The sequence below is a fragment of the Talpa occidentalis genome, unplaced genomic scaffold, assembly GCF_014898055.3.
Source record: "Talpa occidentalis isolate TD23 unplaced genomic scaffold, MPIMG_talOcc4v2.1 talOcc4.8, whole genome shotgun sequence".
Lineage (NCBI taxonomy): Eukaryota > Metazoa > Chordata > Mammalia > Eulipotyphla > Talpidae > Talpa > Talpa occidentalis.
In genome coordinates this window covers 69,055,936-69,080,099 of record NW_023605194.1, presented here as the reverse complement: position 1 = coordinate 69,080,099, position 24,164 = coordinate 69,055,936, and the positions used below count along the sequence as shown (strand labels likewise).

Sequence of the window (24,164 nt, the reverse complement as noted above, 5' to 3'; positions counted from 1 at the left end):
ACTAGAGCATGCAGGGAGGATTCGGGAGCCCCTGGGAGCCAGGTCTTGTAGGGCAAGAGCAAGTGCAAGACCTTACAGGGCTCATTCAGGATGTGGGGTCCCCCTAAGAGTGCGTGAAGAGTTGGACGCAAGGGCAGGATGGCCCCACAGCTCACTGACCTCATGAGCTCAGAGGCCAGCATGTTGGAGCCCCCTGAAATTGAGAGGGGGGAGGAGTGGCTGAAATGTTTCAGCACGTGGAGAAGGGGGAGCAGGAGACCCGGCCACATTGAGCGTGGGCAGCACAAAGAGGGAACACAGTGACAGTGGAGAGGAGACGAACTCCCAAGAGCATAACCAAGCTCCAGACAGACCAAGGCCGTGGGAAGTTCTGGGGAAGAGACCCACAGACCCGGGCATGGGATGCCACCTGCTTCCAGCGCTGGCACGTGAGGCCCTTCTGGGGGCTGGCTTCCTCTGTCCCTCTTGCTCCTCTCAGCCACCCTGATGCTCTAAAGTCCACCTCCAGAACCCTCAATCTCCCACCTCCACCCCACACACAAACCTTGCAGTCCCTCCTGGCGCCTCCCTGCCCAGGACCCAGTGCGGGGACCCACAGTGGGTGCCCGTGGGGACCGCTATGAGGGGGAGGGGGCTAAAACATCTCCCCAATCAGACCTTCCCCGCCTGACTTAACTGGGGCACAGGGTGCGGCGTCTTCATGCATGTGCACATCATCGTCAGGCACGCTACCAGGGCATGTGTCTCTAGCCTACTGCAGGCAGCACAGGCTGGGCCGGGTGCTGGGCGAGGCGCCCTGGGCAGCACTCATGTCTGCCCAGGCCAAGCCTGCAGTCTGAGAGCTGAGGACTTTCGGGCGGGCACTCCTGCAGCTTATCCTCCCACGCTCCCCAAAAGCCCCAGGGACTTGGGCGACCATTAATAATTGTCCAAGGATAAATCAAAGGGTAATAAGCAGGGTGATCACCTACAATCTGTGAATGCACGCTTAAAGAAATTCATTTGAAAACATCCTCCACACATTGAAACAGACCCCAGACCAGTGAAGGGCCTCATCCACCCAGCAAGAACTCCACACCCGTCTCTGTACCTGCACCTCTCCAGCCACCTGGCTTCTGGGAGGACAGGTTTCTGGCGATAGGGAAGTTCAGTTCATTTTCAGAGAGGGATTGGGCTCACTTGCCATGCAGGAAGGGAAGGCGCCCTTGGAGACACTCCCCTGCTGCTCCCAGGAGGTACAGCTGAGAGGGGCTGCAGGGGAATCAGAGAGGGGAATACTTGCTGCCCCCGATTCTCCCACAGCTGCACCTCGTGGAAAAATGCAGAACCAGGAGAAACGGTGCTTTGGAAACATGCAAGACATCCCATAGGACTACTTCACACAGAGACCCAAAGGCAAAAACGCCAAGTTGGAATAATGGGTGACGACACTGGGGAGGCACATCACCTCACAATCCACAGCGGGGGGCTGGGGGCAGCTCAGCCATTGTGGCATCATTGTGACTTGGATGTTCCAGCCAAGCTGGGGAGAAGAATACTGCTCCTTGGTGGACACTGTGTTTTCTTTCCTTAAGAAATTTGTTGAGGGGGCCTCCCCAGTGGCACAGTGGGTTGAGCGCAGCGCTGTGGAGCTGCCCGCAGCCTCTGCAGCATGGGTTTGATTCCTGGCCGGCCAGGGAGATACTCACATGTTTTCTCTCCCACTGCTCCCCTCACCAGTGTTTTCCATCATCTGCCTGTTCTGCTCCCTGCTCTGTCTCTGGTGAATTCTCTCATTCTCTCGTGCCTCTGACCTATACCCCAGCTCTTGTATAAATAAATAAATCTTAAAAAAAAATAAAAGAAATTTGTTGAGGGCTAACCACCTTTCTTATGGTGAATGTAAGATGCCAGTGCCACAGTCCACATTTTCCTGTCCTCATTTGTAAGAGATTCAGAAATGATGAGTGGAATTATAAATGTCTTTCAAGCTGTTGGTAAATAGACGCCAGCGCCACTTGTTCAGATCTCATTCTAACATCCAAGCGGGCAACTTGGTGTCTGTTCATGGTACTTGCAGTCCTCTTATCGGGAGACATGATGATGTTTTAGAACAATCAAAAATGAGCATAAAAACTAAGAAAATTGGATCCTTGCTTGTTTTACCCACACATTTAATAACAACTGATTTTTTTTTAAAATCCTGTTTCTCTACTACCCTTCCCACACCCACCCAAAACCGCAAACAACCTGTTTAACCCTGAGTCTAGCCACATACTTCTTGCCTTCATGGACAAGTGGAAAGAAGGCTGGGTTCCACTGGTTTTATATCTAACACGTTGCTTCTGGCTGGTGACACTTTCAGACCAATTTACAAGGCTACAGCACATTAAATTGCCTGATCCATGGACTATCATCTTAGACCAAACGTGTGGCCCAAAGAAAGCTTCCCTTCCACCCATTTGAAACTCAAAAATTGCACAAGAAGTGACAGATGGATGATTTGGGGAAAAAAGAAATGTCAATTAATGTTTGCTGAAAAGGGTGTCACGGAGGATTGGCAGCGTTTCTGCTCATTGACAGCTCCCCAAGCAGTCAAAGATTAATTGAGCACCCAGGCCACTGAACCCCACAGGGGAGGAGAGGAGCAAGGCCCTGACTCCAGGGCATCGCGGGGGCTGGCAGATGTGAGCTGGAGCACCGTGGACAGGCTGGGACATCACCAATACTCACTGGCCAAACATGAGAGTTTTGTCATTTTCTCCCTACAGTAGATATAGATTCATTTCAAGCCCCATCCTCTTGTGTCTAAAAGACACATCTTTCATTGACTTAAACAGATAAAATTAGGAAAAAAAGTTTGTTGATTGACATAAGCTCATGAGCTACATGACAACAACCTCAGGAACAATCCCAACCATGGCTAATACTCTGATGTCTCAGCTCAGCTGTAAGCGTGTTGGGCCAGGCACTGAGCACTATACACCAGCGAAGTAAAAGAAAGCAAAACACAAAATAAACCCATCAAATGAAAACCTAAGGCCACTTCCTATAAATTGGCTTCTGGAGGAAGTAAATGTGTTTGGTCCACCAGAAATATCCAAATAAAATAAGTGTTTGTCTTTTCATTTCCTACTTGTTCATCCTCAGGCTTTGGCAGGAGGGGGTGTGCTCACCACCCCCCCACCCAGGCAGCCTTTCTGCTTTGATCACAAAGGGACAAGGTGGACGCCTCTGAGCAGCAAGGAACAGGAGTGGGTGTAGGCGCAGGGCAGACAGCACAATCCCCTGGGGAGAGTAAGGGGTGCACACACCTGGAATTTGATTCCACTGAGTGGGGACCAGAATGGATCTCCAGTCTTATCTGACACACACGAACACACGTGGAAACTGTCAAAGGTGACATTTACAGAAGTGACCTGAAGGAAGGACACGTCCGGCAGACCCGGCCTAACCTGACCCCTCTTGTGAGACTATGGTGCCTACCAGCCTTTCTCTCAAAGACAGCAGCCAGTCCTCCTGCTAAAGCAAGCTCTGAAGGTGTCAGCAGGATTTGGTTGACCGGACCATTAATGGGACTTCGGTTAATTATTGACTGATTGGGGATCTACCTTATCTCTCCATCAGGAGCTGCCTCAAGAATTAACGGAAACACTTCAGAGCGGGGTGGACCCACCCTCAGGGCTTTCCTTCTGCTCCTTTCAGTACCAAGGCTTGTCCTCGCCCGGGATTTGCGTCAGGCAGACTGGCCTGTCCTCGAAGAGCTGGGGGGCCTCAAACGTACTGGCTGTGTCCAGGCTCTGGGTGCCCACAGGCCCTAGCAAGACACTGCCTTTGACCAAAAATGGTTCATGGGTACAGTTTTCCAATGACATTTTGGGGGTGAAAAACAATGACTTTCTGTCTCTGAAAGTGCTGGTGATGTCCTCAAATCAGTGCCCAGCCCCCTGGGCAGGAGGCCCTCCACTAAGACCTCTAGGCAAAGGCAGGGACAGGCGCAGGCACTCGGGCCCAGCTGCCCCAGATAAGAGGTGGCCCGTGTTAATGCACAGACTTCCTCCACCACGGCAGGGCCTTCCTTTTCTAAATAGCCTCCCTTTCATGTTGGCGAATGTTGTTTTTCCATTGACTCAACATCTAGGCTCTGGTGCTAAGCCAGTGGGGAAAGTTGGAGGGGGAGGGAGGAGCAAAGGGGGGCCAAGCAAAGTCCAGCAGGAGAGAGGGGCACTAGCCTCATCTCCCCACACCCCAGACACCTGCTCTGGGAAGATGGGGACCGGGCCTAAGCTTCCCCTTGAGGGAGGCCAGCCTCTGGCTCCTGGGGCCCCTCCTTGCATCCAGAGCTCATTCACAGGCGAGCACCTTAGGACGCAGACCTTGTCCCCAGGAAGGTCTCTCAGGAGTGCATTTAAGAGGGAAAAGCAATTCTAAGGAGAGAAGTAAGCCCAAGTAGGAGGACGCTGAGCAGAAGAGGGATGACTGGGAGGAAAGAAGGGGCCAGTGAGAAGAAAAGTAGAGGTGTGGACAGAAAAGGAGAATAAAACAAAAACGAAAGAGAAGTGGGAAAAGAAAGAATGCGGAGAGTGACATCTGTTTCTGAGGCCACCAGACTCTGGGGGTGGGGGTGCCCTCGGCCTTCCCTGGGCAGCCAGCAGTCAAGGGGCATCTTCAAAACCCAATCTTGATTAGAGTCAGCTAAATGTTTTGACTTGAAGGAGACAAGAAGGATTAAAAAGCAAAATAGAGCGGCCAGCTAAGAAAGAAACAGGAAAAGAAAGAAAAATAGAAAAAAAAAAAAATAACCTCATGGGTGACACAAAGAGACTGATGGGAAACGACTGCGGCACTTTCCCGTGACTAGTTGTCACATTAGTTTAGTGAAACCGAAGCAGCACTTATCCCCTTCCTGGGCCTAACTGCTCCCAGAGCCACAAAACCTCCGACCACGTTTAATAGGATTACTTCCGTCCACTTTCTCCCCCACCCCCTTTATTTTTTACGATTCTATTTTCAGCCAAGCAGGGGTCCCTGAATCCATCGCTTCCTGCTGGGCTAGGTGACACCCAGCACACAGGGCTTTTCCCCTCTGCAGACTTTTCTGATTCAATCTGAAAAATGTCATCTGATGATTTGGTGGCTTTTCCCTCGTGGAAATCTCCACCGCCTAGTGAGTGAGGAAGCGGCGTTGCCACGGGGCAGGGCTGGGCAATAGCTGGTGGTGCCCCTTGTGCTGAGGCCACAGGGAGTTTCACCGTCTGGCCCGGGCACAGGCAAACCGGGTTCAGCTGACTGCTTCCCGGGTGGGGATCTTGAGCTGCAGCCTCCTGGCCTCCACTTACGCATCCACACAGCCGAGTCGGGGCTGTGGATAAAACACACACACAATATACTTCCTCCGGGGCTCACTCTTTCTTATCTTACTAGGTCCCTGCAAACAATATAGCTCACAACTGATGGCACATTTAAGGTCACAGAGCTTTCCTTTTCTTCCAAAGGCTATCTCTGTATGGGAGGCTTGTCTTAGAGCCCACGGTCATCTGGAAGGAAGACACTGTGGTGCTGGGGGCACATAGGAAGGACTCTGGGGTGCTGGCCACCTCTCCCAGGGCTGTAGGGCGGACTCTTCCCATGTCCCCCCACCCCCACTCCAAAGCCCCAGCAGCAAATTGAGAGAAGGAGGTGTGAGCACTTTCACCCCCAGACTGCTCCAGACCCCAGTCCTGACTGAGGCTTCAGACACCAAGCTGACTCCAAATCAGAGTGCCAGGGCCCTGATAGGGGAAGAGCCCAGAGGCCCAGTCCGCCCTGCTCCCCCACCAGTGGCCAAGGCTGACCTGCAAGCAGTGGTTCCCCAGGGAAGGGAATCCTTCCACTTCTTTGTGTCACTTGCCCACTCCTGCCCTGGCCCCCAGGCTCTATCCACCGAAGACACCTGGAGGAGATAAAGCGTGAAGTGAGCTCTCTGGACCCTGGAAAGTAAGGCTGGACACAGTGGGCCCAGGGAAGCCTGGAGCCACACTGAGCCTAGGGGGCCACAGGGAGGAGCTGGAGGAAGGGGGAGCTGGCTTCCAGGTCCCCTGAGCTGGTGCTGCAGGGAGGGCACAGCTGGGGGAGATCTGAGGGGGGAATGGCCCTGCCAGTGGGGAGTCCCTGGGGAAAGAGAAGCTGAGGGGGTGGGAGGCCCAGGGGGTGGGGGGCCAACCCCACGAAAGCATATCCTGCAGAGGGTACAGTGGAGAAGCCCAGCCAGTGGAGACCCAGTGGGGGGGGGGGGGGCTTTGGGGCCTGGGAAGAGGTGCCTGTTCAGGGGAGGGGCAAAAGCATACCCCTGGAACAGGTATGGTGAGGCCATCTGGTCAGTGCTGTACCCAGCACAGGACCCCTGGGGTGTCCTCCCCTGTGAAGTGGGGCCCAAGTCTTCCTGCTAGTCTAGGATCAACCAGCATCTCCAGAAGATTCTGGGGGAGATGTCCAGACACACCTGCCCCACAGAGCCCTTCACAGGGCCAGACCTGGGCCACCCCCCTCCTCAGCCTCTCGCCTGCCCTTCCTCCTGCCCACCCCCAGTTACGTGCCTTCTCACCTACACTTCCCTGTCTGCCCCACCAGTTATGCCACTCCCACTGCCCACTGAGTTCTGCAAGACACCCCATCCCCTCGCCTGCCCCTCTCCTGTAGTCTCTCCTCCCCTCTATCTGGCACTCATGCTCCCCACCCACCCCAATGTTCCCACCCCCACAGGCATACTCCCCCTACCCTGCCCTGGCCGCCTCCTCCTCCTCCCCCTCCACTCTTCCCCAACCTGACCACTCCCCCAGGGATGGACACCAGGCCCCATTTCAGTGCTTGGGAGCCAGAGGGCAGAACTTGTCACCTGTCTCCTCAGCCTCTGTCTTTGTCTTGTCCTCTGGACTCACAGATACTCCCCGGTGGGTACAGAGAATGGCCGGAGAGGAGTGACCCTCCACATTTGCCCAAAGATATGCACAGACAGTCTGAGGACAGGCACTTAGGGGTGATGTTGCCCCCCTAGATTCAGGAAGAGGGGTGCCCCCTCCCACCCCTGGCTCATCCATTGGGGACCCACGGGTGCCCCCAGCTGGCCATGGCTTCCTGGCCCTTCCCTGGGATACATGCTGACACCTCTCTTATGCTTTCTGGGGTGTGAGCAAAGCCCCTCCACTCATCTCCAGTCTAAAACTGTCAGCCCCTGCAGGGCCAGCCCACTCCATTTCTCTGGCTTCCTTCCCTCAAACCACAGCAGTCTGCCTGTTCTGTTCCCTACCCTATCTCTGTTGAGTCCTCTCACGCCCCACACCTTTGGCCTGTACCCCAGTTCTTGTATGCATAAATAAATAAATCTTTTTTTACAAAAACTGTCCAAAGAAGCAGCTATGCACGAGCCAAAATACTTATGCATAATGCATTGGTGGCATCACCAAAATATGGGGACAGGTCCATAGGAGTCCAGGCCCCACACAAGGGTAGGCCACTCATTTGTAGGGGAAACAGCCCTTCCCTAGGCAGCATCCAGTGTTTTATGTGAGTCTCTCCTGGCTCTGTGGGTTGGAGACTCCCCTGAGTACCACAAAGAAAGCACTGAGACTCAGGTGGATCAAGTAACACACTGTCAGTCCCAGCCTAAGCCACTGGATTCTGTGGTCCTGGATGCGGTTGGCCCAGAAATCTTTTTTTTTATAACGATCCCTCTGTGTTTCTTAATGGCTGGCCAGGTCTCACCTCAGCCGCCGGCCACCCCTCCACCAGAATCCCCAAGCAGCCTTCTCTATGTTGGGTTGGATAAAACATTTCAAACATATTTAAACAGCAATTTTGGAAAACTATGCAGCATATGGATTTTCCTTTTGATCTCAAAATGATGACAAACAGACACTTAAATACTTCATAAAAGAAATATTACCAGAAAAAATTATAGAAATCTGGCTTTTGACTTTGTCTTGCTCTAATTCAAACAAAATGCAGCCTCCCAGTCCTTTTCCCCTCCTGCCCCCACAGGCCCCAATGGGGGCTTCATCCCCTTTCCCTGTGTGGGCTACCTACAAGTCTATGTCTAACCCACTGGTCATCCTGAGGGGAGGCCTGGAAGGACAGTGGAGGTACCTCAGGTCCTCAGAGAAGCCCCTGAAAACAGACCCCTCCTCTGAATTAACACCCTGGACTTCAAAGACAATGGGAAGGGGAGCGGGGAGTAAGGGCCCCAGCCTTAGAGGAAATGACCAAAAAGGGGTCAGGAGTGGGGAGATTTCCACCTTTCAAAAGTCCCAGCCCCAATTTTGGCCCGGGGAGGAAGCCCCCCTGTCGCAGGCCCCAGGCGTCCGTCCACCTGCCCTGGGCCCCATGGCCTAGCGGCTGGGAAGCAACAGGCGACCGCGAGAAGGAGGCCGCCCCGGGGCCGCGCAGAGAGCAGGTGGCCGCGTGCGCTAGCCTGGCCTGCGGCGCGCGGGGCTCTCCGTCCAGCCGCCGCGCAGGGGGGAGGCGAGGGCCGCGGGGCCAGGCCGGGCAGCCTGAACCCCAGGGCCACCGGGGCAGGAAGGGCCGCGAGCGCGGCCCCGAGGGCCGAGGGTGTAGCCTCCAGCGCCGCCAGGCTCCGGCAGGCGAGGCCGTGACACCCAGCGCTGGGCCGGGAGCGGAAGGAAGGGCTGGGAGGGATGAGGAGACCCAGAGGGAGGCAGCCGCGGGCCCAGGGCCGGTTCCCGCGGATGGCCAGGCTGGAGGCTCCCTCCTTCCTTCCTGTCCAAGCCGAAACTTTTGCCACACACGCCGGCCAGCGTTTCCTCGCAGGTTTCTGCGGCCGCGAGTCGCCCTCGGGAGGAGGCTTGGCCAAGCAGCAGGTCCCCGGGCAACCAGGCACCGGTGGAGACTGGATCTCTGGGGATATGGCCGCGGGCTCGAAGGTGGCCGGCGGCTAAACAGCCTAAAAAGACTTTCTGCGTGCGGGATCAGCGCTCCCAAACCTTCCATTACTTGGTGTGCAGCGCTGCCCGAGGCTTTGCGTAACTTTGCCCACTGCGCCCCCGCGTGCAAAGGCGTCCCCTCACACTCACACCCTCACCCATCCTCTCTCCCTAGCCGCTGCAGAGCTGCTTTTGTATTTCGGTGATAGCGAACTCGAACTCGAGGTTAATCTGAGCCAAAGAGGGAGGGATGTCAGTTGCATAAATTCCTCTGCTGACACCCCCAGATCTGGAGAGCCGGAGCCCCGTTCTTCCCCAATGCGCCCCCTCTGCTTCCTCTGCCCCTGGGTCTCCAGCTTCCTAACTACTGTGCATTTGAAGAAAATAAAGCACAACCAGATGGATGTGTGTTTTTTCTAAAATCTCCACCTCCCCAAATCCTATTCCTCAAAGGACCAGGTGCAGTTGCAAAAAGGCAAGTTATTTCTGTGGACCAGGGCACCCTTCGGAAGGCATGCACAGCCTGGCGGGCGCCTAGGCGGGCTCTGCGCAGCCAGGCGGAGTGGCTGGATTATGTAAGTAACAGCCCTCCTTGTGCTCACGGCCATCTGTTAATATCTTGCTATTAGAAAGTTCGGTGCCTGAGGCAAAGCCAGGGCTGGCAGGGAGCAACGGGCCTTCTTCCTACAACAGCCTCCCCCGCCCCCTCCCCAGATAGTTTTCACCCACTTCCACAGAATCAAATAGAAGGGTGCCACTCCCCTCACTGAAAACGGAACCCCTCTCCGGGGCAGGTGTGTGCAAGGGGAAGAGCGATTTTCTCAGAGGTCACTTAATTGTAATGAATCTTTTGGCTGCATTTATATATTTAGGACAAGTCTAGACTCCTTAAGGCAATGTGTGGACACTTACTTATCTGGGATGGGGGAGTTAACATTTAAAAAATTACTTTTCTGCCAGCACCCCAACCCCAGATTTTTGTCAGGGTAATATTTCAACTCCTTTGGAGCGATTGGCTTCTGTTTACTTTGAAAGCTGTTGGTTAAACAAACATCACTCAGGAGGCTTCCGAGCAGTGGGGTTCCCAGGAGACAACTGTGCAGCTGCTACTTGCTGCTGATCTTGTGGCATTTCACTTTTCTCCCCCATTCAGAACCTGTCCAGACTGGGCTTGGCTTCACACTGGGCATGAGGCGAGGGCGAGGGAGCAGATTGGGGGCACTGGGTCCTTCTACCTCTCACAGCCTGAAGCAGGCCAGCCGGCACCCAGAAGGGGCTTCCTTTCTTTCTCCTCTTCAGGGTGGTGGAGATTGGACAATGCTCTGTTTGCTCCCAGGCAGGATCTCAGCACACACTACCCCCCAAGCCCTTGCCAAAGTTTGCTTCTCAAATAGATCTGCTTGAAATTCCCAGAATTTGGTTTAAGATCTTACCTAGTTTGTAAGATTTTAAATTACTTACATGAAATCTTTCCTCCTAGCCCACCTAAAGTCTTTGAGAAAGAGGTGGGTGGGGGTGGGCGGGGCAGAATCGCCCAGACAATGCCAAGGTACCTACAATCAGTGCATAAAATAGCTACAAGGGTTTGACCCAAGGCGCAGATAACCCTTGGGGTAGATAAGTAATTGCAGCCTGCAAGGAGGAGTTCGTTGGGTGACCCGTGAGAACTTGTGTTCACTTTTCAGTTATTGGGGTGGTATTGCCAATGGGGTGTAGGAAGGGAATGGCTCTAGGCTTAAGCACTGGTTCAGGGATGGGGCCGAGATCTAGGAGACTTCGGGTTGGCTTCTCGGCTCTCAGAAATAAATCCGGAATCGCGGGAGAGGAGGCTGGGGCCTCGCGTCTGGCTCCTGAGCCTCCCGCACCCAGAAGAGCTCCGCCGCTCTGGCAAGAGAGGTTCCCAGGACGCTGACCTGTCGGTCGCCTCGACAGGAGGGGACAGGACAGGGCTCAGCTGCTGCACGCAGCTCGCCGAGTTGGGCTGCGAACCGAGCTCGCTCGCTCGCCGGCGTCGCTTGCTCGGATTCCATGAGCCGCTCTCACGCCAGAGCGGGCTGCGAGCCGCCGTCGCTGAGCACCGCGAGCCGCGAGCCTCGGCTGCCCTGGCCAGGGCAGGGGGAGCTTCCTTGTTTGCCAAGCAGGTCACCCCGACTTCGCTTGGGCCTGTTTTCCCCAGAGAGCGATGAGGATTCACTGGGGCTCTCAGGGAACTTTTCCCGCCGCCAGTTCCCGGGGAGTGGTGTGTGCAAAACGTGCATCCCAGTGCCAGGTGCAACTGACAGAAACTTGTGGGCTGAAGTTCAAACCGTTTGCTTCCAGAGTCTGACTCTTTCTGTCTCTCTCTGGCTCCCTTTCTCCCCCCCTTCCCCATCCTCTTTTTCTGCCCTCCTCCCTTTTAAATGTCAGACTGAGCAGATGGTTTTAAGGTGTGGAGGGCAACTACCCTTTACTCCTCCAGTTTGTGGGCTGCGCTAACATATGTACAAACTGGGCTACCTCGAGAAAATAATGGGACGGAAAAGAACACAGGAAGTGGCCCTCGATCCATTCACAGAACCCAAATGACTCCGCTCCCTATACCCGCTTATCTCGAAAGGACCCAAGCACTATCCCATGCTGCATCTAAAGGGCACGTTGATAGATTATTTTTGTTCCCAGCCTAAACTGTCACATCTAGATGAGAACACTTGATACAACAGTGCCGGTGTGTTTGCCCGCCTGGGGGTTCCTTCGGCAATAGGGTGGGCGGGTGGAGAGTCTGGGGGCCAGGAAAGGGGAGAAATGAAGTCTGGGATACTCAAGCCAGGCTGTTTTCTTATCGGGACTCCTTCCCACCCTACCCGCCTATTTTTTTCCCCCTTCTACTCAATGTTTGAATCCCGTGCCAAAAGTTTCCTACAGAGTATCGTGTCCGACACATTATCATCACTATTCTAATTCAAAGACAAGACTCTTTAGCCTATTTACAGTTTGGTGAATTTGAGGTTGAAATGGTAACTGTCCAAGGACAGGTGTGCGTGTGTGTCTGTCTGTCTGTCTGAGACCGCCGCATTTGTACAAATACACCGTGCTGTCTCCACTCCACACCATTCAACCTTTGATCTGATTAAATTCGAGGAACGCACGAAAAATGATTGTCCTGAGAAATGATCGTTCCTGCTCAGTAGCCCTCGCCAGGCTCTGCTTTTAGGGGATCTCTGAGTCATAAATGCGATGGCTTTATTAAAAGCAGTCGTCCTGCCTGCCGTGGAAAGAGACTTCTGGGGGCAGGCTCACTCCTTGCAATTTGCAACCTGCAAGCCCCAAGGAGCTCTCCAAGCCACTTCTCTAAACCCATCACTCTGGTTATTATATTTTTCTTCCAAGAAGTGCCGATCCAAAGTGAAATTTCTGTGGCTTTACGTTGGAGCCCAAAAACCCAGCGTTTGAAATGTCTTACCTAATAAGCGTTAAAGTTTGCCGCCCAGGCGTCCAGACCGTGTAAACCCTGCATGAAGCCCTTGTCCCGGGTCACTCTCAGGCACATAGCTAGTTGGGGATAATCGCGAGGTCATGTTTGTGACTTTTTTTCTCAGAAAAGCTGCCGTGCCTACACTTCAGATCATGTGGTTGGCGGTAACCGAGGGCCAATATTCTCTCTTCTTGCTGATAATGTTGACGGGACAGGGACCGGGACCCGGCCAGCTCCGGTTTTCTGGTATCAGATGCAGGGGAGCCGGCGTGAGGCCGCGGGCACTCGCGCTAAATCCCACCCTACCTGCATCTCACGGCCCAGCTCCTCTCTAGAAAGAAGCCAAGGTGACACGTCTTCTCGCGACTACCCAGGACCATTTTAAAGGTGCCTGATTGGGGAATCCCCACTCCGGCCCCTCTGCCACCCCACCCCTAAGCCCCCCACTTTTTCTCCAGCATACTTTCCCGTGCCCGCCCGCACCCCCGCGCGAGGAGCGCTCGCTCGGCCACTCGGCGAACTCGAGCAGCTGCATCTGGGGAACGAAGGGGGAAAAAGACCTGCGTCCCGGACGAGCTCAGCGAGCCGAGCGCCGCCCGCGCCGCCGCGGCTCTGCAGAGTGTCCGCGGAGGGCTCGCGCCGGCCGGGCGCGGCGAGCCGGGCGCCCCGAAGCGGCGGCGGGGCGGGGGCGGGGGCGGGGGCCGGGAGGCGGGGGAGGGGCGCGCGGGGCCCGCTCCCCTCCTCTCCCCCCAGCCCCTCGCCCCCACCCCTTTGATATATTTTTTCCTCCCAAGTTCTCTTGCCTCGCTGTCCCCCCTTGAATCCGAAGGCGCCTCGCGATTGGGTGCCGGCGCCGGGTACGTCAGTCAGACTGTGACGTGCGGCCTTCCTGTTTCCTTCAGCTGTGTCTTAAAGTAAATCTTGTCGTGGAGCGGAGCCCTCAGCTGAGGGAGCGCTCCGGATCGTGCACCCCGCCGCCGGGGACGCGAGCGCGCGCGAGAGCTCTCCCGGGCCCGGCGCCCTCTCCGCTGCGTCCCCGCGCCGCCCGCGGCGCCGCCCGCTCCCACCCGCCGCCCGCCGCGCGCGGACTCACCGTCCCCTGTGCAATTACATGTCCATCCCCGCCGGCTCCCCCCGCGCGCGCGTGGCCTCTCCGCGGCGAGACGGGCTCGGGCCCCAGCCCTGCGCGGCGCGTAAGTATCTTCTCCCCCCGCGGGCCCCTCGCAGAGTCGCTGGCACTGGCGTGCGCGCGAATGGGGAGAAAAGAAAAGCGACTCCCTCGACTCATGCCCGTGTAAACATTTTTTTTTTCCAGGAGAAAATGGTGTTATTTAAATGAGCCCGAAGCCAAGAAGAGCCTCTAAACAGTTTCTGAGCCCGAGTCTCGGTGGAAGTCGGCGCGCGCTCCTCCCAGTTGCCGAGAGTAAGCGATCCGCTGGCTTTTATTTCTCTCTTTCCTGCTGGTGGCCGGGGGTGGTGTTGGCGAGGGTGGGGGGGGCTGGTCTGCCGGACGTGTCGCTGATCTTGTCACCTTGTGTGTACTGTTTCTGGGGCGCGGGGAGGCGTCCGCCGCCTCTCCTCCTTTCCCCGGCCCGCTCCTCTCCCGAGAGGGGGGCGCGAGGGGCACCCGACGCTTTGTGTTCGCCCGGACCCCGGCCTTGCGCCCGGCCTCATCCTCCGCGTCTCCCCGGGTGGAAACTCGGGGGCCAGTCCGCGCGCCCTCTCCCTTTGTCTTGTTTATTACCGCCGCCTTTCCCCGGGCGCTTCCCACTTGCTTGCCATTTGCATACCTTTCACTTCTGCTTTTGAACCCCAGCTGAGGGCCCTTGAGGAGGGAGAAGGAGACCCGGAGGAGGGAGCGCTCTGGTACTTTGCTCTCCAGACGCTGTCGAGGCCGAAATGCGGAGATCGGGTTGGGAGCGGTGGGGAGAAGGTCCCGGGAACCCCGCGCGGCACCCCTCTTCTGCGCCCCGGGGAGCCCGGCTCGGTCAAGTTGAGCGGGGTGAGGCGGCCCGGCGAGCCTCGGGGGTCTCGCGGTGGAGGGAGCGGGAGGGCGCCCGGGTCGCGACCAGGGTGGGGGTCGGGGATGTCCTTGCGCTGGGGATGTGCGAAGCGGAGACTCTCGCCAGCCTCGCGGCGGTCTGTGGGGGGTGCGGGGGTGTGTGGGGGGTGCGGGGTGTGGGGTGTGCGGCGCTGGGCTGGTCCCGGCGGGACCGACACTTTCGCCCCAGCTGGAGGACTGAGGGCGGAGGAGAGGGGAGCCGGGTCCTGTGACTGCGTTACTGAGAAGAGCTGAACAGACAAGGCGGGCAAGCGGTACGGGACTTGGGGGTGGGGGCAGCGATTGGGGGGAGACATCACCCAAAGTCCAGCTTGGCAAGTTGTTGTTTCTTCTGGTCGGCCAGCGGGTCACTCCTGCTAAAACTGAGGGTTGGTGGAGGGGGTAAGGGGCGGGGGCGGCAGGAGGAGCCGCTGGCAGGAGAGCCCCGGCTTTCCCGCCCCTTCTCTGCTCTTTGGGAAGGAGAGGGCTCCGGCCGCAGGGAGAGCTAGAAGGACCTGGGCCTCGTCTTCAGCGGCCCCAGGAGCCGGGCTGCCGTGCGAAACTGCTGTTCTTGGCAGCCAAAAGCCTGCTGGCCTGGGGGAAGGCTGGAAACTCACCTGCTTGCTTTTATTTTTCCAAGAAGGTCTGTGTTGTCGCCTTGAGTTTATAAAAACAGAGCAAGAACAGGATGGCCTTCTCTCAAAGTCAAGGCTACAAGTCTTTTCTCTTGTTCTCTCTCTCTCTTTCTCTCTCTCTCTTTCTGTCCTCCCACCTATACCCTCCCTTACAAAAAAAAAAAAATCATTTCCTTTCCTAAACTAGGCAGGCAGAGGGCTGTTAGCCGAGTGCGCATGGGCAGGGCCTGACAGGTGTGCCATGTCAAGAGAGACAGGTGCACACTTGCTCTGTGTGTGTGTGTTTGTGTGTCTGTGCAGCCCCGGACTACAATGCCTGCCCTGGGCTTGGGGAGGTTTATGAATTTATGGTTGCCCTGCTTAATAGGATTGGCTTGGCTGATGGGAACTGAGCTGTGGTTGTATTTTGAGCCTTGCTGTGTGAGTGCTTTGCTGGGGCTGGGGTACAAGTTGATATGTGTTTGTTTGTTTTTCTTAAGGACATTGGCAGGCTGCTGCCCAGCCTGTCTCAGGCTCCTGCCTGCCAGGCAGCAGTGGCTGAAAGTACCCCCACTTCAGGGAGCAGGTGGAGGGAGATTGACTTTCCCTCTGCTTCCCCCAGCTTGTGTCTGCCCCCCAGGTCTGTGCTGGTGGGAGGGGGAGCCATCTTGTGTGTGTGCGTGTGTGTGTGTGTGTGTGTGTGTGTGTGTGTGTTGGGCAGCCGTGTGTGTGTGTGTGTGGGGGGGGGGGGGTAACTGCCAAGAATACCAAAGTCAGTTTGAAAGTGTTACTGGTTACTGTTGTTAAAGCTTATCTTCTTAGCCGGCTTTCTTCCTGCCCAGAATGAATAGGTATGTGCACAAACTCTTTCAAGTCCTATGTTAAATACTCTCATAAAGTCGAATGAGGCTGTCATTGTACCAGACATGTGCCAGATGTCCTAGTTATTACTCTGATGGAGAAGGAAAATCTCAAGTACGTGAGAGCGAACTGTGCTTTTCTGTTTCATGCAAGAAGCGGCAGCCAATTCTATGAAGAGTTTCTTGTGAGAACTTCTGAGTATTTTCCAAATGTAATGGGCTGTGTATACTAATGAAGAGAGGATTCTCAGGGTAACCTGTCCCTGCCATATTTATATAGTTGTAAGTGGACAGAGATTAGGGGCTGCCTTGCTATGTCAGGGAGGGTGTGGAGAATCCATGCAAGAAGCACTGTCTCTCTAGGCTCTTAAAACTTAATCTTTCCCATTTTCCTTGGCATTGGCTATTTCTTGAGTTGCCCAGATATGGGGTAACTGGCAGGTGAGTTCTGTGCTTGGTTTTGTAGCTTGGGCGATGAACATGAAATAGTGTGTGTCTTATTCACTAGACTCACACATCAGAGTCACCCAAACACTTTCCTTGCTTGTGTTTGAGGTTCTTTCATAATTAAAATGTCATCCCTGGACATGCTTGATTTGGAACAGGGGTTTCTGTACGAGGTACTTATTGGTATTTTTTTATGTCCATTTTGCAGAATTCTGTTTAATCTCTACCTTGGTGGGGGGTGGGGGGCGTGGGGGGGGGGTGGGAAAGTCATGCTACCTACCATGGATCTCTGTTCTCACTTTTCATTTCCTATAAGCAGCATTTGTGATCTTAACCCATAATCTGGCTACCAGGTTCGGTCTTTATTTGCTCAAAAGGCAAAGTGGCCTCTTTTTTTAAGGACTCATTTCTGTTATTTCAGAGATTGTCTTGTACTAGCAACTGCTGAATTATTAGATTCCAGATTAAAAAGAAATTATAAAATGTTCCTCATTTTATAAGAGGAAGAGGGCTGTACTTGGTCCATGACCGTAGGATTCTATATTAGGTACCTGCATAAATTGGAAAGAACATTATATATATATTATGTGTGGACTTTCTGAAATCTTTTTCTTTGTGAATTCTAAGGCTTTAAAAGGCAGAGTATTTCAGTTTTCTCCAAAAAAGAAAAAAGTGTTTTAAAGTCTTTCTCACTCTTTTATTTACTAGGTTGAGGAATTACTACTTTTAAAATAAGTCAAAATTAGTGTTTTATACATGTGTCAGAAATGTTCTGGTTTTTGCAGGTGAAAATGTTTGGAATTTTGAAAGAGTAGAAGACTTTGAAATGGAATGGTTATGATTTGGGAACTGTATTATGATAGGAAATTTAAAAACCTGATGATAAGATTTTGACAATGCAAACTTAGTTCACTGAAGTTTTAACTTATGCCAAGTAGCTTCTTCAAAATAACATTAAAGACTTTCTCAACTTGACGATCAGCAGAAACACCTCCGAAGGAAAAGTTGCTAGTTAGCAGAAATGAACAATTGGACACAGCAAAGGAGGCAGCTTAATACTAGATTGGAGGGGAGGGGTGCTCATGGGGATGTTACCTGAAGCAAATCACCTGATTTCCCCCTCCCGAATTACTTTACTAATTTCCAAGTAGATTTAAATGTTCTTTGTTAGTCATATTCCATTTGAAATTCTATAACCAGGTTGACCCAAGTAGATTAGAGGCCCATTCAAAGGTTTTTTCCAGAAGTATAAAGAGTAGGCTTGAGAAATTCTTCATATAATTTTTATCAACAAAGATAAATTAGATAAACAATCAAAGAAATCCAAACAGGAACCCACACCGACCTCACACTCCCTACTCCCTCTGTGTCATAAAAGATTTGTCTGAACTATCTGGATAATTCCCCTGGTGAAATACTCTTTGTCCAGAAACTGGACCCCAGATAGATGCATGAAGGTTACACTTCCAGGCCCCAAAATAACCTCTTTACTGGAGTAGAACACTTAACCGCTTTCTACTTCACACTGTACTGCTGTGAAATTCTTCACTGAAAATTCTTTTCTGCTAACATTAAGTCATCAGCATCTGTTGGAGTGTCCGTTTTTTTAAATAGAATGTCAGATCATTCCGATTTTAGTGAAGAAGCATTTGGCAAGAGTTAAAATCTGACTTGACCACACCTGGATGTTTGTTCTCACATTATGTTTCTGAGCGGACGCTATGTGAAGCCAGCCATTGTGTGGGAATTATTGAAGCTTGTGTGTTGTCAGATGCCAAATGGTGCAACACGATGTTTCATTAAAGAAAATCGTCTCCTACATAGATATTCACATTAATTACAGAGGGGTTTACAGGCACAGAGTATGTGTCTCCAGTTGAGACCACTTTTTGGTTCAATCTCTGCATCCTGCTTACTTGAGGATTCTGATTTTCACCACGACTGAAGACGAGGTTTCAGATTGCCTCGTGGGACTCAAAATCGGTGTTAAAATGAAAATATAATAAGAATCAATATTGGTTGTAGATGAAGCATTGTAGCTTAGTGCAAGGGTTGAGAGAGGAAGGAATTTTTTAAATCCTTAATGAACATGGCAATACCTACGATGCCGCCAACCTTGGCACTCCCTAAATTCTAAATTGGGAAATCACAGAAACACATTAAGAGCAGTTTTGAGAGATTTAATTTACATTATAGTCATTTAACAGCGCATTTCTTACATGGTAAATACACTCACATATATGTCTTGTTTATGAAACCTGGTGCCAATAAAGTGCTAACTGACCACTTAGAAACATTTCATCTTGCCTGTAGCTTCCATGGGTTATGACCCCCACGGGCACCCCCACCCCCTTATTTCTAAGTTTAGGTCTCATCTAAGCTGTATGTGGGGAGATATTTAATCATGCCTATTAATATAATGCCTCGTCTTGCTGGATTATATATTTTTTGCTATTTTTTCCCCATTTGTTCTGTCTTATCTGTTCCGTCTCAGCTGGACATGTTAGAGCAAGACCTAAAACTATGTGACTGCTCAGCCCCAAGCAGAACCGAGTCATTATTACATCGAAAAATATTGACAGTCCAAAATGGCACAAGTCAGTTTCATTTGGCGAATTCGGAGGAATTTACAGGCTGTTTTGTTCTGAAAAGACAAGACCAGCAGGTTTCAGTAACACTTATTCTCCACCGTGGCTGAGAGTATGGTTTCTGCCCCCCAGGAAGAGCTCAGCCTCTCTTGGCTCTGGCACCAGGCAGGGATGCAGCTGTTGCTACCTAGGCAGGGAGAGGAAGTGAATTGACTCAGAGGTCAGGATGCCTGGGGATGACCTTATCCTCCTCTCCAACACCAGCCTGTGCTCTGGAGCCTCTGCTGCAGAGGTATTCCACCCACAAGGCCAGGGAATGGAAAGGAGGAAAATCCAGTTGGGATGGCAGGTGAACAGAGCAAGAAAAATCCTGCAGAAAGTTAGTTCAGCATTCTGGTGGGTGATCTGTGTGCTTCTCAAGTCATACGAAAGAGAAAAGGATTTGCACCCAAAAAGAAAAGAGGTAAATTTTTTAAATAATAGCAATGAACTCTCCTTTTTTTTTTTTTTTTTTTTGAGAGCTGATGTATCTAGGCAAGTCTTCCTTGCCTAGACGAACCCCTCCCCAGATACAAGACTTCCTGATTTCTTTTTAAAGAATTCATCCCTTTTTTGTGTGTCTGTCTCTCTTTTTTCTCTCACCTACCTGACAGCTACCCCTGATTTATCAGCTCTAATGTTTTCGTGAAATATTTTCCTTTGCATTTTTGTGTGCAACCATTTTTATTACTAAGGTGGAAAGGATCTCAATCCTTTTGACTTTGATTTTCAGTCCGATATTGAAGTTCTTAATCTCTCTGTCCAGTCCAAGTTCAGGAGATTTTATCCTCAGGCATAGCAAAAGTATTTTATCCTCAAGCACATGAAAATTATATAAAGAAGCACAGATGCTTTCAGGACCCTCGAAAGCAGGCTCTTCCTGTGGAAGCCAGGGGCAAGGACTGTGTGATGAAATCTTAGAGACCTAAAAAATAGACGTTGTTGCCATGTACGCGTTGAGCATTTTCTTGATTTTTACAGGTTATTTCATGCTGAAATTATGCCTGTTTGCATGGATAGTCATTCTTTAAAACTGGCCACAGATGCAGTCCTAGGGAGCACGTAGATGTTTTTACAGGTGAACCGAAAGAGATGGGAGCAGTTCCAAGGGCTCTGCACGCTGCCTTTGGCAATGGACTCTGTTATTGTGAAGATGTGCTCTGTTAAGCAAACGTGAAGTTTCATATTAGATAAACCCCGTGTGAAAAAAAATATTTTCATTTTCCTCATCAAATGCTAATTGTAAGTAAAAGAGATGTGACATCTTATATTTAGACAGAATTTGGGGTTAGCATCACTGGTGAATAAGCCATAAAATATGTCAAGTGTCTTTTGTCAAATGCAAGGAAGGATGTTCTCTTTTTATATTGCATTCCCAAGAAACAATGGGAATTCAGACGCAGAAATATGTAATATTTCTCACATGCTGGATTTTCTCTCTTCTGTTCCTTCTTTCAGTCATTTTGTCAGTGTTTTTCTCTTTCGTTTGCCAGAGAAAATAAAATTCGCCCATGCTGTATCTTGAAGAGTTTCTCTAGGCAGGTGAAGTCCGATTTTGACCAATTTTACCAGAAGCAAACTAGGACCAAAGGAGTATTTTCCTTGCCTAACTCAGATTTATTGTTGCACATAGTGATCTCTGAAATGTGACAACCTCCTCCTTTGCACTCAGCTCAACTTTATAATAATTTAAGTCACTGGGAAAATTTAGAAATATTCTCGTGCTTACGTTAAAACCTAGCAACAGATACATCTAGAATCATTTTACCAATAAAAATGCATATTGAGGCTAAATAAACAGATCTGTAAAATGAGTATCTGTGCATGAATTTCCAAACTAAATGGACCGTTTGTGTTGGGAGGATGCTGATAGGGGTGTTGCCCTCCCCATTTCACAGATGACAAAAAGATCTTAAAATGCAGTTTAATAAAGGGGGTGCAAGAGATTTGCATTTATCTTAGAGTCTTTTTCCTTTTGCAACACTTAACCCACAGTGATTTCAAGGCAGAGATGGAGTCTCTTATCCAAATTTCATGTAGTCTCCACATTCAGCCTTATTTCTTAAGGGCAGGCCACTCTCCCCCTCACCTTGCTGTGATTCCCAATGCCCAAAATCTAATCAATTGCTTGTCAGAGGCTGTGTTCTTATAATCTACTGTTTCTTCTGAAGATAAACAGTATCATTTTAGGCATTTGTGAAAGAGAATCATATTACTGGTGCTTAAGCAGTTTTTGCTTTTTTTTTTTAATCTTAATCCATCTTAAACCAGTGGAGCAGAAATATTTAAAAATGTTTCATTTCAAGCAGAGTGCATAATAAATTGCAATAATTGTAATGTGCCATAAATCCCAGAGCCTATGCATTTTGCATTGGATTCAGGATTGAGGTCAGGAAATTTGGAGAAATTTAAAGAAAATGATTCATCAGTCCTTTTGTTCTGTTGGCCAGGGTCCCGGGATTCTTGAGCTGTGCCCAGCTGACGAGCTTTTGAAGATGGCACAATAACTGCCCAGTGATGCCTGACCATGACAGCAGAGGCCTCTTAAGCCGGCAAACCAAGAGGAGAAGAGTTGACATTGGAGTGAAAAGGACGGTAGGGACCGCGTCTGCGTTTTTTGCTAAGGCCAGAGCCACGCTTTTCGGCGCCATGAATCCCCAAGGTTCAGAGCAGGATGTGGAGTACTCAGTGGTGCAGCACGCGGACGGGGAGAAGTCGAACGTGCTCCGCAAGCTGCTGAAGAGGGCAAACTCCTACGAAGACGCCATGATGCCTTTCCCAGGGGCGACCATCATTTCCCAGCTGTTGAAAAATAACATGAACAAAAATGGTGGCACGGAGCCCAGTTTCCAGGCCAGCGGTCTCTCCAGCACCGGCTCCGAAGTACATCAGGAGGATATATGCAGCAACTCTTCGAGAGACAGCCCTCCCGAGTGTCTTTCCCCCTTTGGCAGGCCTACCATGAGCCAGTTCGATGTGGATCGCTTCTGCGACGAGCACCTGAGAGCCAAGCGTGCGCGGGTGGAGAACATCATCCGGGGGATGAGCCATTCCCCCAGTGTGGCGTTAAGGGGCAATGAAAATGAAAGAGAGCTGGCCCCGCCGTCGGTGAGTCCCCGGGAAAGTTACCGGGAAAACAAGCGCAAGCAGAAGCTGCCCCAGCAGCAGCAGCAGAGCTTCCAGCAGCTGGTGTCGGCCCGCAAAGAGCAGAAGCGAGAGGAGCGCCGACAGCTGAAGCAGCAGCTGGAGGACATGCAGAAGCAGCTGCGCCAGCTGCAGGAGAAGTTCTACCAGATCTATGACAGCACGGACTCAGAGAACGACGAGGATGGGAACCTGTCGGAAGACAGCATGCGCTCCGAGATGCTGGAGGCCCGCGCTCAGGACTCGGTGGGCCGCTCGGACACTGAGCTGTGTGAGCTGGACCCGGGGCAATTCATCGACCGCGCCCGGGCCCTGATCCGCGAGCAGGAGCTGGCAGAGAACAAGCCCAAGCGGGAAGGCGGCCACAAGGAGCGGGACCCTGGGCCCAATGCCCTGCAGCCGGAGGGCAAGCACCTGGCTGAGACGCTGAAGCAGGAGCTGAACACGGCCATGTCGCAAGTGGTAGACACCGTGGTCAAGGTCTTCGCAGCCAAGCCCTCCCGCCAGGTGCCTCAGGTCTTCCCGCCGCTCCAGATCCCCCAGGCCCGCTTTGCAGTCAATGGCGACAACCACAATTTCCACACCGCCAACCAGCGCCTGCAGTGCTTCGGGGACGTCATCATCCCCAACCCCCTGGACACATTCGGCAGCGTGCAGATGCCCAGTGCCACGGACCAGACGGAGGCCCTGCCCCTGGTGGTCCGGAAGAACTCCTCTGACCAGGTGGCCCCTGGGCCTCCCGCGGGCAGCCACCACCAGCCCCTGCACCAGTCGCCTCTCTCCGCCACCGCCGGCTTCACCACATCCACCTTCCGCCACCCCTTCCCCCTGCCCTTGATGGCCTATCCGTTCCAGAGTCCCTTAGGTGCTCCTTCTGGCTCCTTCTCGGGAAAAGACAGAGCCTCTCCCGAGTCCTTAGACTTAACCAGGGAGACGACCAGTCTGAGGACCAAGATGTCATCCCACCACCTGAGCCACCACCCCTGCTCACCAGCACACCCACCCAGCGCCGCCGAAGGCCTCTCCCTGTCGCTCATCAAGTCTGAGTGCGGCGATCTGCAGGACATGTCCGAAATCTCGCCCTACTCGGGAAGTGCAATATCCTTTTCTGCTCCGCCCGGGGCGCCAGCCCACCCATCCCAACCCAGACCCACAAGGGCGTCCCCAGGTCAGGTCTGCACCATGCATAGCTCGGTGTAGATGAGTGCCTTCTTGAACACTCCTAGAAAGAACCAAATCCCTCTAGAAAGAAGGCTGTCTTTCCTCTTATTCCAAGTGGTAGGCTTTCAGTGCCCCGCAAGCCCCTCTGATGCCCAGAGACTCACAGGAAACCACCATCTCGACTCCACAGCCTGCTGGGGGCCCCCAGAACCCGTTCATCCCTGGCTCCCCAGTAGTGTTTTTCTGCTGGGCCTCCTGTTCTCTTAGCCTTTCTCTTTGATGAGCAGATGGAAAGATGGAAGGAAAAAAAAAATCTCAGCCTCCTATTGAATTCTATCAGATAATTTTTAAAGATGGTAAGTTTTAGAAAAGAGAAAAAGTCAGTTTACATATCCCGAAGACTCCTTCAGAAGAATTCTCCCTGGAAGCCATCCCCCAAAGCTCCTGGTGCCTTCAGAGAAGGCCCCACTGACTCTTGGGGAGGCACTGCCCCTTGGGAGGCCCAGTGGAGAAAGGTGGACTTGGTAGGGAGTCAGAGTCTCTCTTCAGTCTGTAAAGGAGACTTGGGTTTTTTTTTTTTGGGTTTTTTTTGTTTTGTTTTGTTTTGTTTTAAGGAAATAGACAGGTACTGATGTATTCAGAGAGCTTTGGGATCTCCTATTCGTTCACCCAAAGTCTGTTCTTTGGGCCGGGTGCAGCTGGCTCTATGCATGATTAACCTCTGTTCAGCCATACACAGAAATCTTTTGTCCCAACATACACAAAGCAAATTATTTTGGAAAGCCAGAGAGCACAATTAAATATAAAACTCAGCTGTATGTGACTTCAAAAATGGCTGGCTATCTCATCAGTTTCTCACATTCAGAACCTGACGTTTCTATTCAGATGCCAGTTATATTTTTTATAAGATCTCCCAAAAGCCCAG

At 52.1% G+C, this 24,164-nt stretch overlaps 1 protein-coding gene and 1 long non-coding RNA gene across 3 annotated transcripts in view; one reads left to right on the top strand and one right to left on the bottom strand.

Moving 5' to 3' along the window:
* Positions 1-4,912: 4,912 nt before the first annotated feature.
* On the bottom strand, positions 4,913-12,940 carry LOC119234037 (uncharacterized). Its single transcript, XR_005122532.2, has 4 exons — positions 12,906-12,940; positions 12,334-12,588; positions 5,814-5,911; positions 4,913-5,341 (listed from the first exon to the last, which is right to left on the bottom strand). It is a non-coding gene; the product is annotated as an uncharacterized LOC119234037 (long non-coding RNA).
* A 560-nt stretch (positions 12,941-13,500) lies between these two features.
* The window catches only part of PROX1 (prospero homeobox 1), a 45,256-nt gene continuing 34,592 nt past the window's right edge, over positions 13,501-24,164 (top strand). For both annotated transcript variants that reach the window (XM_054690013.1, XM_054690012.1), the window contains exons 1-3: positions 13,501-13,538; positions 13,661-13,768; positions 21,385-23,178. In XM_054690013.1, the coding sequence (XP_054545988.1) occupies positions 21,452-23,178 (1,727 nt within the window). In that variant the 5' untranslated portion in view covers positions 13,501-13,538; positions 13,661-13,768; positions 21,385-21,451. The remainder of the gene's footprint in view (positions 13,539-13,660; positions 13,769-21,384; positions 23,179-24,164) is intronic.